A 12,686-nucleotide genomic window follows, 5' to 3' on the forward strand; every position below is an offset into this window, starting at 1 on the left:
ATGTGTCATTGCTGGTGTGTCTTTTAGTATATAGTTATTGACTTACAGAATATTACAAACAATGTTCTTTAAAGTATATAGATTAAAGGTATTGGTATTGAATTTTTTTTATCCTTAAAAAAATTATAAATCACTTTTTTCATTGGTCGAAATAATACTTTTTTTTTTTTGAGGAAAGGATTAATACCTTTTATTATGTGGCGTCCTAAAAACTATTGGAAGGACACAAAATTTTAGGAAAATATAGAGTAGATACCAAAATAAATATAATTAGTAAGGAAATATTTAATTGTTAATAAGAGAGAGAAATGATAAAATAAATATAAGTAGGATTGTTAGGAGAGAAATAATAAAATAGTTGTGGATCCTTATCAAAAGTAAAAATGTAGAAAATGGAAATTTCTTGGAAAATTGGAATTCTTGCAAAACATTAAAATTAACTTACCACACCCTACCTTAGGATTTGTTCACTTCAACTTAATTTCAGTTCAGTTTAGTTTAGTTCAGCTCCAATAATTAGTTCAGTTCAGCTCCTGATTTCCTTCTCTCATAAAATATTCATTTTAGCTTTATTAGTTCACTTCAGTTCAGCTCAGTTCAGTAAATATGAATAGGTCCTTAGTCACGCAAACATGCCACATAATTTTTTTTTTTTTATGAAATTATATTATTGCCTTGTAAAATTTACCAAAATATTTAAAGTTGTAATAATACATGAGAATTATGTTAAGTTAACCAAAAATTTGGGAGTATTTAGTTGTTTACTACAATCACAATTTTCAGCCTCCTTCCTCTCTCAAAAACCCTAGCCTCCATTGTTGAATTTTGAAGGGGCTTCCATCAGTTTTAATCGGTGGAAAGCCTTAATCCTTGTTTCTCTAAAGTTTTTTTTAGGTTTATAATAACGCTTCCTTCTTTTAGGAGGAACTATTCTCCCTCAGCTCAAAAGAAAAGGTTTTCGATCTCCTTCGAAAGACAAGGGTTTTTCGACCTCCATCCTTCGAAAGACAAGGTTTATCTCCTTTTTTGGGGATAAATTTTTTTAGTTTTGAATTAATGATATTAGATCTAATGGATTGTCGTGAAATTATTTCATAGGTGAAAAATTATCAAGTTTTCGAATACAGACATATGAATTAGAAGGAAAACATCATCACGGCTCAAAGGATCGTTAGATTGTCTCTCCAACAAGGCTGTATTTCCTAGAGATATAAGCGGAAGATGTTCCACAGTGCAATATCTACTCAACGATCGTAGTTTTTATGAAGGAAAATTATATTTGATTCAATATCTTATGTATGTGTTAACGTCGAATCTTTATTATAAATGCCGTATGACTTTTAATTAATGAAATATTTTTGCTACTACCTCTGTTACAGGTTATGTGCAACGATTAGACATTTTCCTTCTCTACTTTATGTCAAATCGTTGCACATAACCTGTAGTAGTATTAAAAAAAGTGTTAAGTTAACCAAACAAAACATCATAACTTAATTCATGAGAAATACAATTTCCTTCTCGTCAAAAAAAAAAAAAAAATTCCTTTATGTCAACCAAACATGATTTAATATTTCCTAGGAATTACAACTTGCATTGCAACTTCCTATGGGTATTTGATTCTCATATGCAACCAAATGAGGCCTAAGTTTAGTAAAAATAAATTCAATTCAAACTAAATTATGTTAAAAATTCAATTAAAAGTATTAGGTTAACATAAATAAGGCAAAAAATAAAACTGCCTCCATTTTATAAGATTTGCAACTTTGAAATATATATATATATATATATATATATATATATATATTATATATATATATATATATATATATATATATATATATATATATATATATATATATATATATATTTCACAAATAATATTCAAAATTACAAATAATATAAAATGGACATAGGGCCTGTTCTTTTCAGCTTAGTTTCAGTTCACTTCAGCTTCAATCAATTCAATTCAGTTTTTAATTTCTTTCTCTCATAAACAAATCATTTCAGTTCACTGCAGCTCTAATCAATCCAGTTCAGTTCAGTAAATCAGAACAGACCCACCCATAGTATAAGTGTAATCTTTGCGTCCCCGCGCTCGAGTAGTAACAGACTAAACACATCATTTATAATCAATCCGGTTAACCTGTTTTCAAATAAAGGTGGACCATGAGAGTGACTAAACAACTCCGTGCCAATTACTACGTAAAACCTATTTAAAGATTTCCAAACCAAAAATCACAAACTTCCTTCTTTTGATCACACATTTTATTCTCATTTTTCTCTCTTTTCTCTGCACTTCGCCGGCTATGGAGGATCCTACGATTCCAATTCAACCTCCTCGCAAATCCAAGTAATCATCTCTTCTTTTTAAATTTCTGGGTTTTGATTATTTTTTATAAATTTTGAATCTTTTTTCTTGAATTTTCATTTTTTTGGAATTAATTTGATTATTTTTTTATGGGGTTTTGAAGGAAGAGAATGTTTTCTGAGGTTTTTTCTGGGAGCAGTAGTAACAGTAGTTCGTCATTTAAAGACCCTGATGTAATTGAAATTCCGCGTCCTTCTACTTGGAAATCGAAGCCAAGAAAGCAAAATTCGGTGAAATTCTTGAACTTTTTTGTTGTAAAATTTTGTTAAATTGAATTGAATTATGTGGGTTGATAAATTTTTCATCTGATTTTTCTGGGTTTGTGTTTTGTGATTGGGCTTGTTATAGTATCATTGAAATCGTTATAGTATCATTGAAATTGATACAATGGTTCGAGTAAGTTTTATACTCTAATCATACATTTAGTTCATATGATTTCATTTATTTTATGGCCTAAGTATTAAGTTAACTTAAGTAACATTAATTGACACATGATTTTGTCATGAATACTACGAAGTATGATTTATACAAGTATCATATTTGGAAATGCATTAATTCCTATATTCGAATCCTTAAGGATTTTGCATAGAAAAATTATTTATTTGTGTAATTTTGTTTTGATAATTTTTAGAAGAAATTAGTAGTCTTGAGCTTTAACAGTCAGAAGTTGGAGGTTTAGAATTTTGAGTTGAAGAAATTAGTAGTCTTGAGCTTTAACAGTCAGAAGTTGGAGGTTTAGAATTTTGAGTTGTTGATTATGTTATTGAAATTCCTAATTATTGGGTACTTGATAATTTTATATATGCACTTGATTAAAGGTTTTGAAATGGTTAAGGTTGAGACATTGGAAAATTAAAGCCAAATGTATCTCTCTTGGCTTCATTTTGATTATGTCAAGGCACAAGATATCCTTATACTCTGTACTTTTGTGCAAACAATAGGTTGATATATCATTTATGGAGGTGAGGACTGGATAGTACAGGTGTGCATGGTTGGTTGGTTTGAAGTAAATTTCTTTGGCATTTCATTTCAGTGTCTTGTGCTGATGTGATTTGGGTTATTTCGTATTAATTTTAGGAGCTTATTGCATTGTTTCTCTTTGAGCTTTTGGTTTGGGGAATTAGACATTTAAACCCTATTTATTCTTAATGCAAGTTAATGTCTCATAACCACAGCAAAAATTAATTTCCTCTTTTCCTTAGTGCTAGTGAACATCTCATGGCCATTTAGAGTTCACAAGAGGTCAAGAGGCAATTATGAGTCCATATCACAACTCTTTTGTCTTTTTTTTTTTGGGTTTGTGTTTATCAGAGCAATCCAAATACAATTTTGTTATGTTTACACACTAGGAAAAAAATAGAAAACTTTCAAAAAATATTGTGATGTCACCGACCTTGTTAGGACAGTTTGTATTCGTTCATCAATTTTAAGAGTTTAAGTAACTGGGAGATTGGTTTTTGGAATTCTGAAATTTACATATGGTAGTTTGAAAGTTTCCCTTGTTTTTGTTTAGAAACATTATTTGCTCCAGGAAAAATATGGTCTTTCAGCTTTGATACTAAATCAATCAATCAATCAATCAAAGCCTTAATCCCATAAGTGCGGTTGGCTACAAGAACCAAAAGTGGTTATTCCGTATTTTCACCCACAAAATATTTTTCCTCCATCCCTTCCATTAAAAAACTCATTCTCATGCAAATCCATATGCTTCATATCCTTCCTTAGTTTTTCCAACCAAGTGGTCTTTGGTCTCCCTCTTCCTCGTTTAACCACTCCATGATCCCACTCTTCCACTTCAACATGATAAGACTGCTGGTTTATCGTACTACTGCATTTTATTGCTAACAAGCTGTTATTTTTGTTATTATTCAGGTCATATTAATCTAAAGTAATAGTGACTCTTGAACACCCTTGAAATGGATAGTGCTTTAAGATATTAAGAATCTTTAATCAAAGGTTGCTTATACTAAGCTAATTTTGCAGTTGGCACTCTTGGCAGGAAAATTAAAGCCATTTTATCGTTCCTTGGGTGCATGTTGAAGCTACTATTTAGTTATTTATTTATTTGTCATATTATTTTGGGCTTTCTTTATTATTTTCCTTGTACCTATTGTTGGTATAAAAATGAAGTGCTCTCTATACCTTATGCAAAAGCAATGTGATTTTTCTAGAATATGAATCAGTCACATCTCTGTTTTCTGTATACATCTAGGATATGTGCTGTATGTTTTTTTTTAAGTTTCTACGTCAATACATTTATACATTTTTCTTGCTTTTATGAGTTTTTGGAGGTGTTGGTGCTGTGAGTTGATTTGTTTATTCTTTGCATGAAGATTGTTGGCCATGAGATCATTGTTGTTGATGACGAAGATCCTGCTGATGCTGTAATCATTGTTGTTGATGACGAAGATCCTGCTGATGCTGTAATCATTGGTGAGAAAGCTGCCTCTAATGGTAAAGGAAAGGTAAAATTGTTTCCAGGCTAGTAATTCACATAGTCAACCTTTTCTTCATTAGGATTTGTTATTTTTATTTTAATTTTTATAATATATATATATATATATATATATATATATATATATATATATATATATATATATATATATTTGGGTCAAGGTGGAATTTTGAATTTATTTATTTATTTTATTTTCATTGTACAATCTACAGAAACCTATGCTTACTGGGCATGAGGTGATCACCCTCGAGGATGAGTTTGATGGATTTGATTTTGGTGATGTATCCTATGATGATCAGTATGCTATGCTGCAATCTCATGTTGATAGTGTAGACATTCCATCTAGAACAGAGGCATTTGCCCATTGGAAGCCAGCTTCAGCCGCAATTGAGAAACATGCAAAACCTGCGAGCAGTTCTTCTTTATATGGCTCACACCCTTACTCTAATTTTAAATATAGTGGTTCCAAGGTGGATCACTTCAGTTCAGCAATCTCCCATAAATATCACCAAATTAAGGACTTTTTGTCCGTGTATCCTCGTCATAAATCAAAGCGTTCTTTCTCCGGTCTTCCAACTTCTCAGAAGCATGCCCAAACTAGTGGCAATGTTCTACCAGTGCCTCAATATCTATTACCCGTGAATTTAGCTACTTTGAATTTTCCGCATATGCCCTACTCTTATGGAAGTGCATATGCCCAACCGTCACTCCAATCCATCCATGGAATTCAAGATCCTATTTTAACCAGTAGTAGCTTTACTAGTGCATTTACTAACAACAATTCAGGGCTCGAGGGAATATGCGCAGACATATCACCACCCTCTTCTGATGGGCAAGGCAATTGTAGTGAAAATTCTATTTTGAAGAAGCTGGAACAGTTTAAGAAATTTGACACCCTAGAGGATCACGTCGGTCATTTTTATGAAAAGAAAAATGTTTTTTTGAAACCGGTGAGGTTATGGATACTTGTGCTTGTATTTCTGTCCTTACACTTAGCAATAACCTATTAACCTTATAGAGCAGCTAATGATTTATATTGTTGTTATATTTTCCTGATTCTGAATAGTCCAAAAGCTGGGTAAATAAAATTGCGGACGAGTGGAGGATGCTGGAAAAGGATTTGCCAGGTTCATTTTGACTTTGTACTTGTGTTAAAAACTTAAAATTATGTCAGTTATCAATATATTAGGCATTTCGATCATGTTTGAAATTGCCACCAAATCCTGAAAAAAAGTTCAGACCAATTCTATTAATACCATGCAGGGGCAGCTTATTAATAGTTTAATACCTTTGTCTTGTCTTGAATTTACATTATTTGCTGATCGCCTATTTTCTCATCTTCTGCAGATACAATATTTGTTAGGGTTTATGAGGCTAGGATGGATCTATTAAGGGCTGTCATTGTGGGAGCAGATGGTACACCCTATCATGATGGTCTCTTCTTCTTTGATGTTAATTTCTCTGCCACCTATCCAAACAAGCCACCAGTATGTACTTGATTATGGATTTATTGTCAGTTCCTTATTTTGCCAAATGTATCTAACAATGTGGAATTTTATTGTCCAGCATGTAAATTATCATGCACATGGCCTTCGAATGAACCCTAATCTATATAATTGTGGCAAAGTATGCTTAAGTCTTCTGGGAACTTGGAGTGGTTCAAGAGATGAGAATTGGCGACCTAACAAATCAAATATGCTACAAGTCCTTGTCTCAATACAAGGGCTTATCTTAAATGAAGAACCGTATTATAATGAGCCTGGTTATGCACATTCCAAAAATACCTCGTATGGCATCAAAAGTTCTAAGGATTACAGTGAAAATGTATTCCTTCTATCGCTGAAGACGATGCTTTACACATTAAGGAACCCACCAAAGGTAAGTTGTGGCTATAGTATAGCTTACGTTCTTTTTTCAGGGAAGAAATTCTAGTGATGTTGGTAGTAGATTAGTTATCCCTTTCTTTATAATTTTTTATTTATAAGTTTAGGGTATGAGCTAGTGTTATGCATCTTCCTATATTTTCAGGCTTATAAGTAATCTCGATGTAGTTGATCTTTTGTAGCATTGCACTTGCAAGGCACTTATCAAGATGGCATCTTGTGGAAGTGTTTCTTTAATGCTTACTTTGCATTATAAAATGGCTTTGATATTGGTTGATACTGTATTATTGTCCATAATATGAGCAAGTTTGTTATGTTAAACAGGTGGAATTTCGGATATGAGATTGAAAAATAATTTAATAATGTATACGTATGTGGATTTACGTAATTGTTTCATTTACTTGGAACAGACTGAACTTTACCACAAATTTCGCCTTCAATGTTAATTATAATGGTAGATTCTATAATTCAGCTGAGATTGTGATTGAACTCCACGATGGTTATTGTGGACTTTGTATGTTTTGTAACGAGGATTTAGTTTTCAAAAATTTAATACAGCCCCTTTGTTTTGGCTGCAGTATTTTGAGGACTTAGTTTATGGGCATTTCTACCAGCGTGCTCATGATATACTGGCAGCATGTAGAGCGTACCTGGACGGTGTTGAAGTTGGGAGTTTTGTCAAAGGTAAAACCCAAACTACCCTGGGGAAGAAAAAGACTTGCTCTCAATCGATCAAGATGAGTTTGCCAGGCTACATCAAATCACTCGTGGAGGCTTTTACCAAAATTGGTGTCAAGGGATGCGAGAAATATCTAGTCCCTATGGACAAAGGCACTAAGAGATAACCGACCAGATGTAGCCAGTTGACTCCCCTCTGGATGTGCAAAAGTTGACACTCGGAGCATTTCTATGGGAGCAGAGCTGCAATTCTGGCAACCCTTATATTTGGAAATTGGAAGTTGGGATCAGGGAAGCTCAGTATATATATCACTAATGCTGATTGATTTTGCCTTTTTGTCACTGTATATAGGCGTAGTTGATGTTGGGGATAGCTTTAGATCAGAATATGGCTTTTAGAGTACAACTTATTAATCGACATGCTTCTTCTTTTGGTCAGAACTTAGTTATCAATTATTTTAGTCAGTTAGATGCTCTCTAACACTGAAATGATTAAGCAGAGGATTTAGAGAATCAGAGATGTTATTTTGTGTAGAATTTCCTTTTCTATGTTATCGATTTGATGTTCTGTGAGATCTAGTTTCTTGCAGTTTAAGAGTCCTAGGGATCTTTGGAGCTGGAAAGTAAGTTATTCTGCCTCTGTGAGTCGAAATCTGAAACAAGTTGATTTCAATTGCTAAATTTGTCAATATTTCTAGTGATAAAATCTGATCTGTATTTCATGCTTGTGTCTCTTCTCTTGAATATGTTTGTAGCTAATCTTAACGAGATTGGCGGTGAATGTAATCCCAAATTTTTCTCAATGTGCAAATAATGCTCCAAATTTAATCCCAGCTTGTTAATTCCAAAATTTTCCACTTCTTTATACTAATAATTTTGGATAAACTTGATATCTTTTGACACATGAACTTAATATAATCCATACTTCAGGAATTACATTCTCATAATCATTTCAAGCGATCTTTGTATTACCTCTTTAGCGGAGATTGTTTTATTATAATAAATCCTGTTCAAAACTTGGAAAAGGGAATTGTACTTATCTTTTGTATGTACACACATTTGATCGAAGAAGTATAGCTCTATTATTTTTCCTAATACTGTTAAAACCGAAAAATATGCCTTGAATGTGGATGATGAGAGGAGAGGAGAGGCAACTGCCAAGAACACAGCTGGTGGAGTGGTCGTGGAGCGTTTGGAAGTTGGAACAAGGATTGGCTATTCGACCATCTGGAGGCTGCCTGCTGCTTGGTGGGTCAAGATGAATTTCGACGCTAAAGTGCTGGTAGAAGTTAGCTCAGGTGTGGGTATAACAGTGGCAGTGGGGTGGTGTCTTGTGCTACTGTCCAATTTCAGTAGCTGTGAGGGCCAAGAGTGATGGAAGCCAAGGCGGGTTTTCGAGGTTGAAGATGGCACTGGAGCTGGACTTGATCAAGCTAGTGGTTAAGACTTATGAGTATACATACATTGCCCTTTGCCATATGAACACTTCTAGTCTTATCTGGCTTATTCCTTTCTCTTCTTGCACACAATTGAGATATGAACTCATTAATAGCACATTTCTCTTTTGACTATTATGAAGATCACATTTTCTTTTATACAAAATTGGGATAAACATAGAAAATGACCCATATTTGTTGCGATTTTTTTTTTTTGAAAAAAACCATCTATATCCATTTTTACTTTTTAATTTTGAGAAAATTACTAAATAGATAAGAAGAGCTTATAAAAACGAAAGGAATAATATATTTAAATTCTATACTATTTGACTAACATACTCTAAAGTTAATCCCAAAATTAAAATCATATACTTCGTATTAAATAGGAAAAAAAAAATAACTATACCCATAAACAAAACAAAATAAAAGAAAATTTGTATTTACAAAATTTATGCTTCTATAACAACTTGAAAAATATTCCTACAAACAGGGCAACTCTGCCTTTTCTTGAACCATTCATCTATACAATCAGAATGAAATACATGACAACATCCAGGAAGAACCTTGCACATCTCATCATCTTCATAACCTTCTTTTAAACAAATCGAACACCCGCTTCCTCGATTCGACACACGATCCTTAGCCACTTCTATGAACTTCATACCCGGTATGAGATCAATTAGTCTCAAACCCTTAGTCTCTTGTTGCTTGTTGTTGTGTTCGTTGTCGTGTTCATGTAACAACGCCACGTTTAAATGATCATCTTCGAATCGATATTGAAGATGATCTAATGCTTCAATATCTGTGTTTTGGGTACGAGGCTTGCAAAGGTGGATCAACAATGTGGTAGCAAATAAGATGATGTTTAGAATCAAGCCAATTCCTGCAACATAATAAAAGTCACTATTATTTGAAGTAGCCATTTTTATAATTTGTATGTATTTTTTTTTGGGATGATGAAATTTAAATTTATTTCTAGCAAATGGGTTGGAGTTAATTTGTAGTTTGTACAACTAATATTGATGATGAAGAGGATAAACATACATTATATTAAAGTGGAGTGTAACAATAATTGCTTAATTTTAATAATATACAAATAAAAATAATTTAAACAATCATGCCTTTAGATGACGAGGATAGGAAGTTTTGAGAGTGTCAACTGTCAGTCTATTATTGTGGCAATTGTGGGATTTGTTTCTTCTTCAAGATAGATTTAACTTTAACTTGATTAAGATTAATTTCTACTATAAATGAAATAATCACAAATCTTTTGTAATCGAAAGTATTATTAATTTTTTTAATGTCACAATAATTTTTTGGATAAGAGGAGTATCCAATGCAATGAAAAGGGGGGAAAATAGTACCTATGTGTGTATCAAACCTAATGAAATACGAAGTACATCTTTTGTCTATCCATTTGAATATATAGCCTAATTAAGAAGAAAAAAAAACCTCTTTAATCTATTACGAAGCATTTATTTTTAGGAAAATTGGCTTATTCAACGGTGTGTCCAAAATAATACGAATTTAACAATTTGCAGTTAGCGGTGCCACCTTTTGTACTATATGTGCAAAATAATACGCCGGTCACCGAAAGAGTATTTTGAAGAATATTATGTCTATTATTATTTTATTTTTTTAAATTTTTTTTTTCATTTTCTTTAAAAATACACACTTCATTTCATTATAGTTGGAACACACTTTATCACTTTATTTAAGAAGAGTGGACCTTATATATTATATTACACTTAAAATGGGGTTAAAAGGTTGTATTATAAAATAAAAGAGGTATTTTAGTTCAGAGGCGAATTTAGAATACTAAGCATGGAGGGGGCACTTAGGGCCTGTTCTCTTACGTTGAAATTCAGTTCAGTTCAGCTCCTAATTTCATTCTCTTATAAAATATTCATTTCAGTTCAGTTTAGTTCAGCTCAGTTCAGTTCAGCTGAGTTCAGTTCAGTTCAGCTGAGTTCAGTCAATGAGAACAGACCCTTAGTGAATAATTATGTAGACATTGTCTTTTAAATCATCAATATAATTAAATTTTAAACCAAACTAGGAAAACTAAAATATTTCTGGTGGAGCCTGTGCCACCTAGGCACCCACCTAGATTTGCCATTGTTTTAGTTGACACCTTTTAACCCCATTTTAAGTATTTTACTAATACATTGTCTATATATTAAGTATTTTAAGTATTTTAGTAGAATAATGTAGGAAGTATATTATATTGTAGCATTAGGAGTTTTTGATAATAATCATTTATTTTACCCTTTTTCTAATAGACAATCATATCATATTATCTATATGTTTATTTAATTATCTATATCTATATATTAAAAGGTGTTCCTTTTAAAAGAACAATGCCACGTGGTACTCTTCAAATTATGTGTGCCACGTCACCATTCAAAGTATATGTGCCACTTAAGCTAGCCACTTCATTTAGTGAAATAAAATATACTTTGATCAAAATTTGAACCCATAACCTCCGATACATACAGGTAATATATTTACCATCTCAACCAAGTTTTATTAATGTTTCAAATTTCACATAATATTATATATTCTTTTCATTATTAAGTAAATTAGAGGTAATATAATTCATTTATTTTTCACTAGATTAGAATATAAATACATTTGATGTAAAAAAAATGACACCGAGGCAACGCCCGAACAACTACACACACTAACAAATAACTATACAAATAGTCAAACATAATTAAATTAAAAAAGTACACTAACTAGCAATTCACACACTTATCTATCTATCTATACTTTTTAGTATTTAAAAAACACAAACCATCATCCTCATAATGCCACATGTAAATTATATTTTTACCAATGCCACATGTCATCTTATTTAACCTTTCTTATATTAAAAAAAAAAAAACACTAGCTTTAATTCAATATATGAATGAATGTGGTTCCCTTACTTTCCCCCAACTAAATATCTTCTACAATTACATTCAATTTTCACCCATTTTTCTCCTTTATGAACTATTCATTTTCCAATAAAAAATATATTATAAAAGTAAAAATTATATTATATACCTATAAACAATCCGTGCATTGCACGAGCCAGAAGCCTAGTTATAAATTAAAGATGATTATAAAACAAGGTCTACATGCCATGTGGCCTCTCTAACATTCAATATTTCTCATCCATATCATGAAATTACATTACCAAGCAAAGCTTGGTGGAGTTGGTGGGGAACTCTTCTTGTGACTTTGAGGTCACGAGTTTGAGCCCCACCAACTACAAAATGTTTGGGAGTAGGGGGATTCTCTTACCTCCCCCCTGTATTCTCAAGCGATGACCTACGGAGCTGAACTGGCTAAATTTGTGAGAGGTGCCGGCTCAATAGGGTTCTTCTTCTTACCTTTAAAAAAAATGAAATCTATACTAATCTAATATATTAAAAGACATCACTAAAAAGGTGTGTCATTGCAAAAAAAAATTATAAGGTGATTTTGTGCAAAAAAAAAATTGCTTATAAAAAGTGATTTTTTTGCAAAATTTCCTATTAAAAATAATTATAAGCATATGCCATTGTAAAAATCATTGCAATTCATAGCATATGCTATATGCCCAATCTTTATAGTTTCACCCCTACTAAAAGTTAGAAACTGAATTATTCAATGCACTTCCCTTTTAGCCCTTAGCTTGTCATGGCTTACCACTATTAACATAACTACATAAGCTATACATTTAAATAAAAAATTAATAGTGCAAAAGCCACTTGAACTTTGGTGTAACAACAAAAAACAGAGATCGTTAGTACATTGAATTTTGCCTTAAAATCGTCAAAAAATATAATAAAACTTTGCCGTAATACGTATTCAATTTTAACACTTCTCCATTATTGTGC

General features: G+C 32.1%; 2 protein-coding genes across 2 annotated transcripts; one reads left to right on the forward strand and one right to left on the reverse strand.

Annotated features, from left to right (window-relative positions):
- The first annotated feature begins 2,116 nt into the window (after nt 1-2,116).
- LOC145604635 (putative ubiquitin-conjugating enzyme E2 26) lies at nt 2,117-8,211 on the forward strand. Its single transcript, XM_081660539.1, has 8 exons — nt 2,117-2,350; nt 2,472-2,598; nt 4,702-4,833; nt 5,036-5,773; nt 5,890-5,950; nt 6,171-6,310; nt 6,390-6,701; nt 7,285-8,211. Exons 1-8 carry the CDS (start codon nt 2,307-2,309, stop codon nt 7,549-7,551), a joined length of 1,821 nt encoding a protein of 606 aa, XP_081516665.1. The 5' UTR covers nt 2,117-2,306; the 3' UTR covers nt 7,552-8,211.
- Nucleotides 8,212-9,269: 1,058 nt separating this feature from the next.
- On the reverse strand, nt 9,270-9,743 carry LOC145604251 (putative RING-H2 finger protein ATL71). The gene has a single exon (XM_081660186.1). The coding sequence runs from the start codon at nt 9,741-9,743 to the stop codon at nt 9,270-9,272; it is 474 nt and encodes a 157-aa protein (XP_081516312.1).
- Nucleotides 9,744-12,686: the final 2,943 nt, after the last annotated feature.

Source organism: Chenopodium album, chromosome 22 (genome assembly GCF_948465745.1).
Source record: "Chenopodium album chromosome 22, dcCheAlbu1.1, whole genome shotgun sequence".
Classification (NCBI taxonomy): Eukaryota; Viridiplantae; Streptophyta; class Magnoliopsida; order Caryophyllales; family Amaranthaceae; genus Chenopodium; species Chenopodium album.

Excerpts from the sequence above, each read along its gene's own strand:
- LOC145604635 (XM_081660539.1), top strand. The coding sequence starts at position 2,307 with ATGGAGGATCCTACGATTCCAATTCAACCTCCTCGCAAATCCAA. Across the intron at positions 2,599-4,701 it reads AGCCAAGAAAGCAAAATTCG|ATTGTTGGCCATGAGATCAT; the intron begins GTGAAATTCTTG and ends CTTTGCATGAAG. Across the intron at positions 6,702-7,284 it reads CATTAAGGAACCCACCAAAG|TATTTTGAGGACTTAGTTTA; the intron begins GTAAGTTGTGGC and ends TTTTGGCTGCAG.
- LOC145604251 (XM_081660186.1), bottom strand. The coding sequence starts at position 9,743 with ATGGCTACTTCAAATAATAGTGACTTTTATTATGTTGCAGGAATTGGC.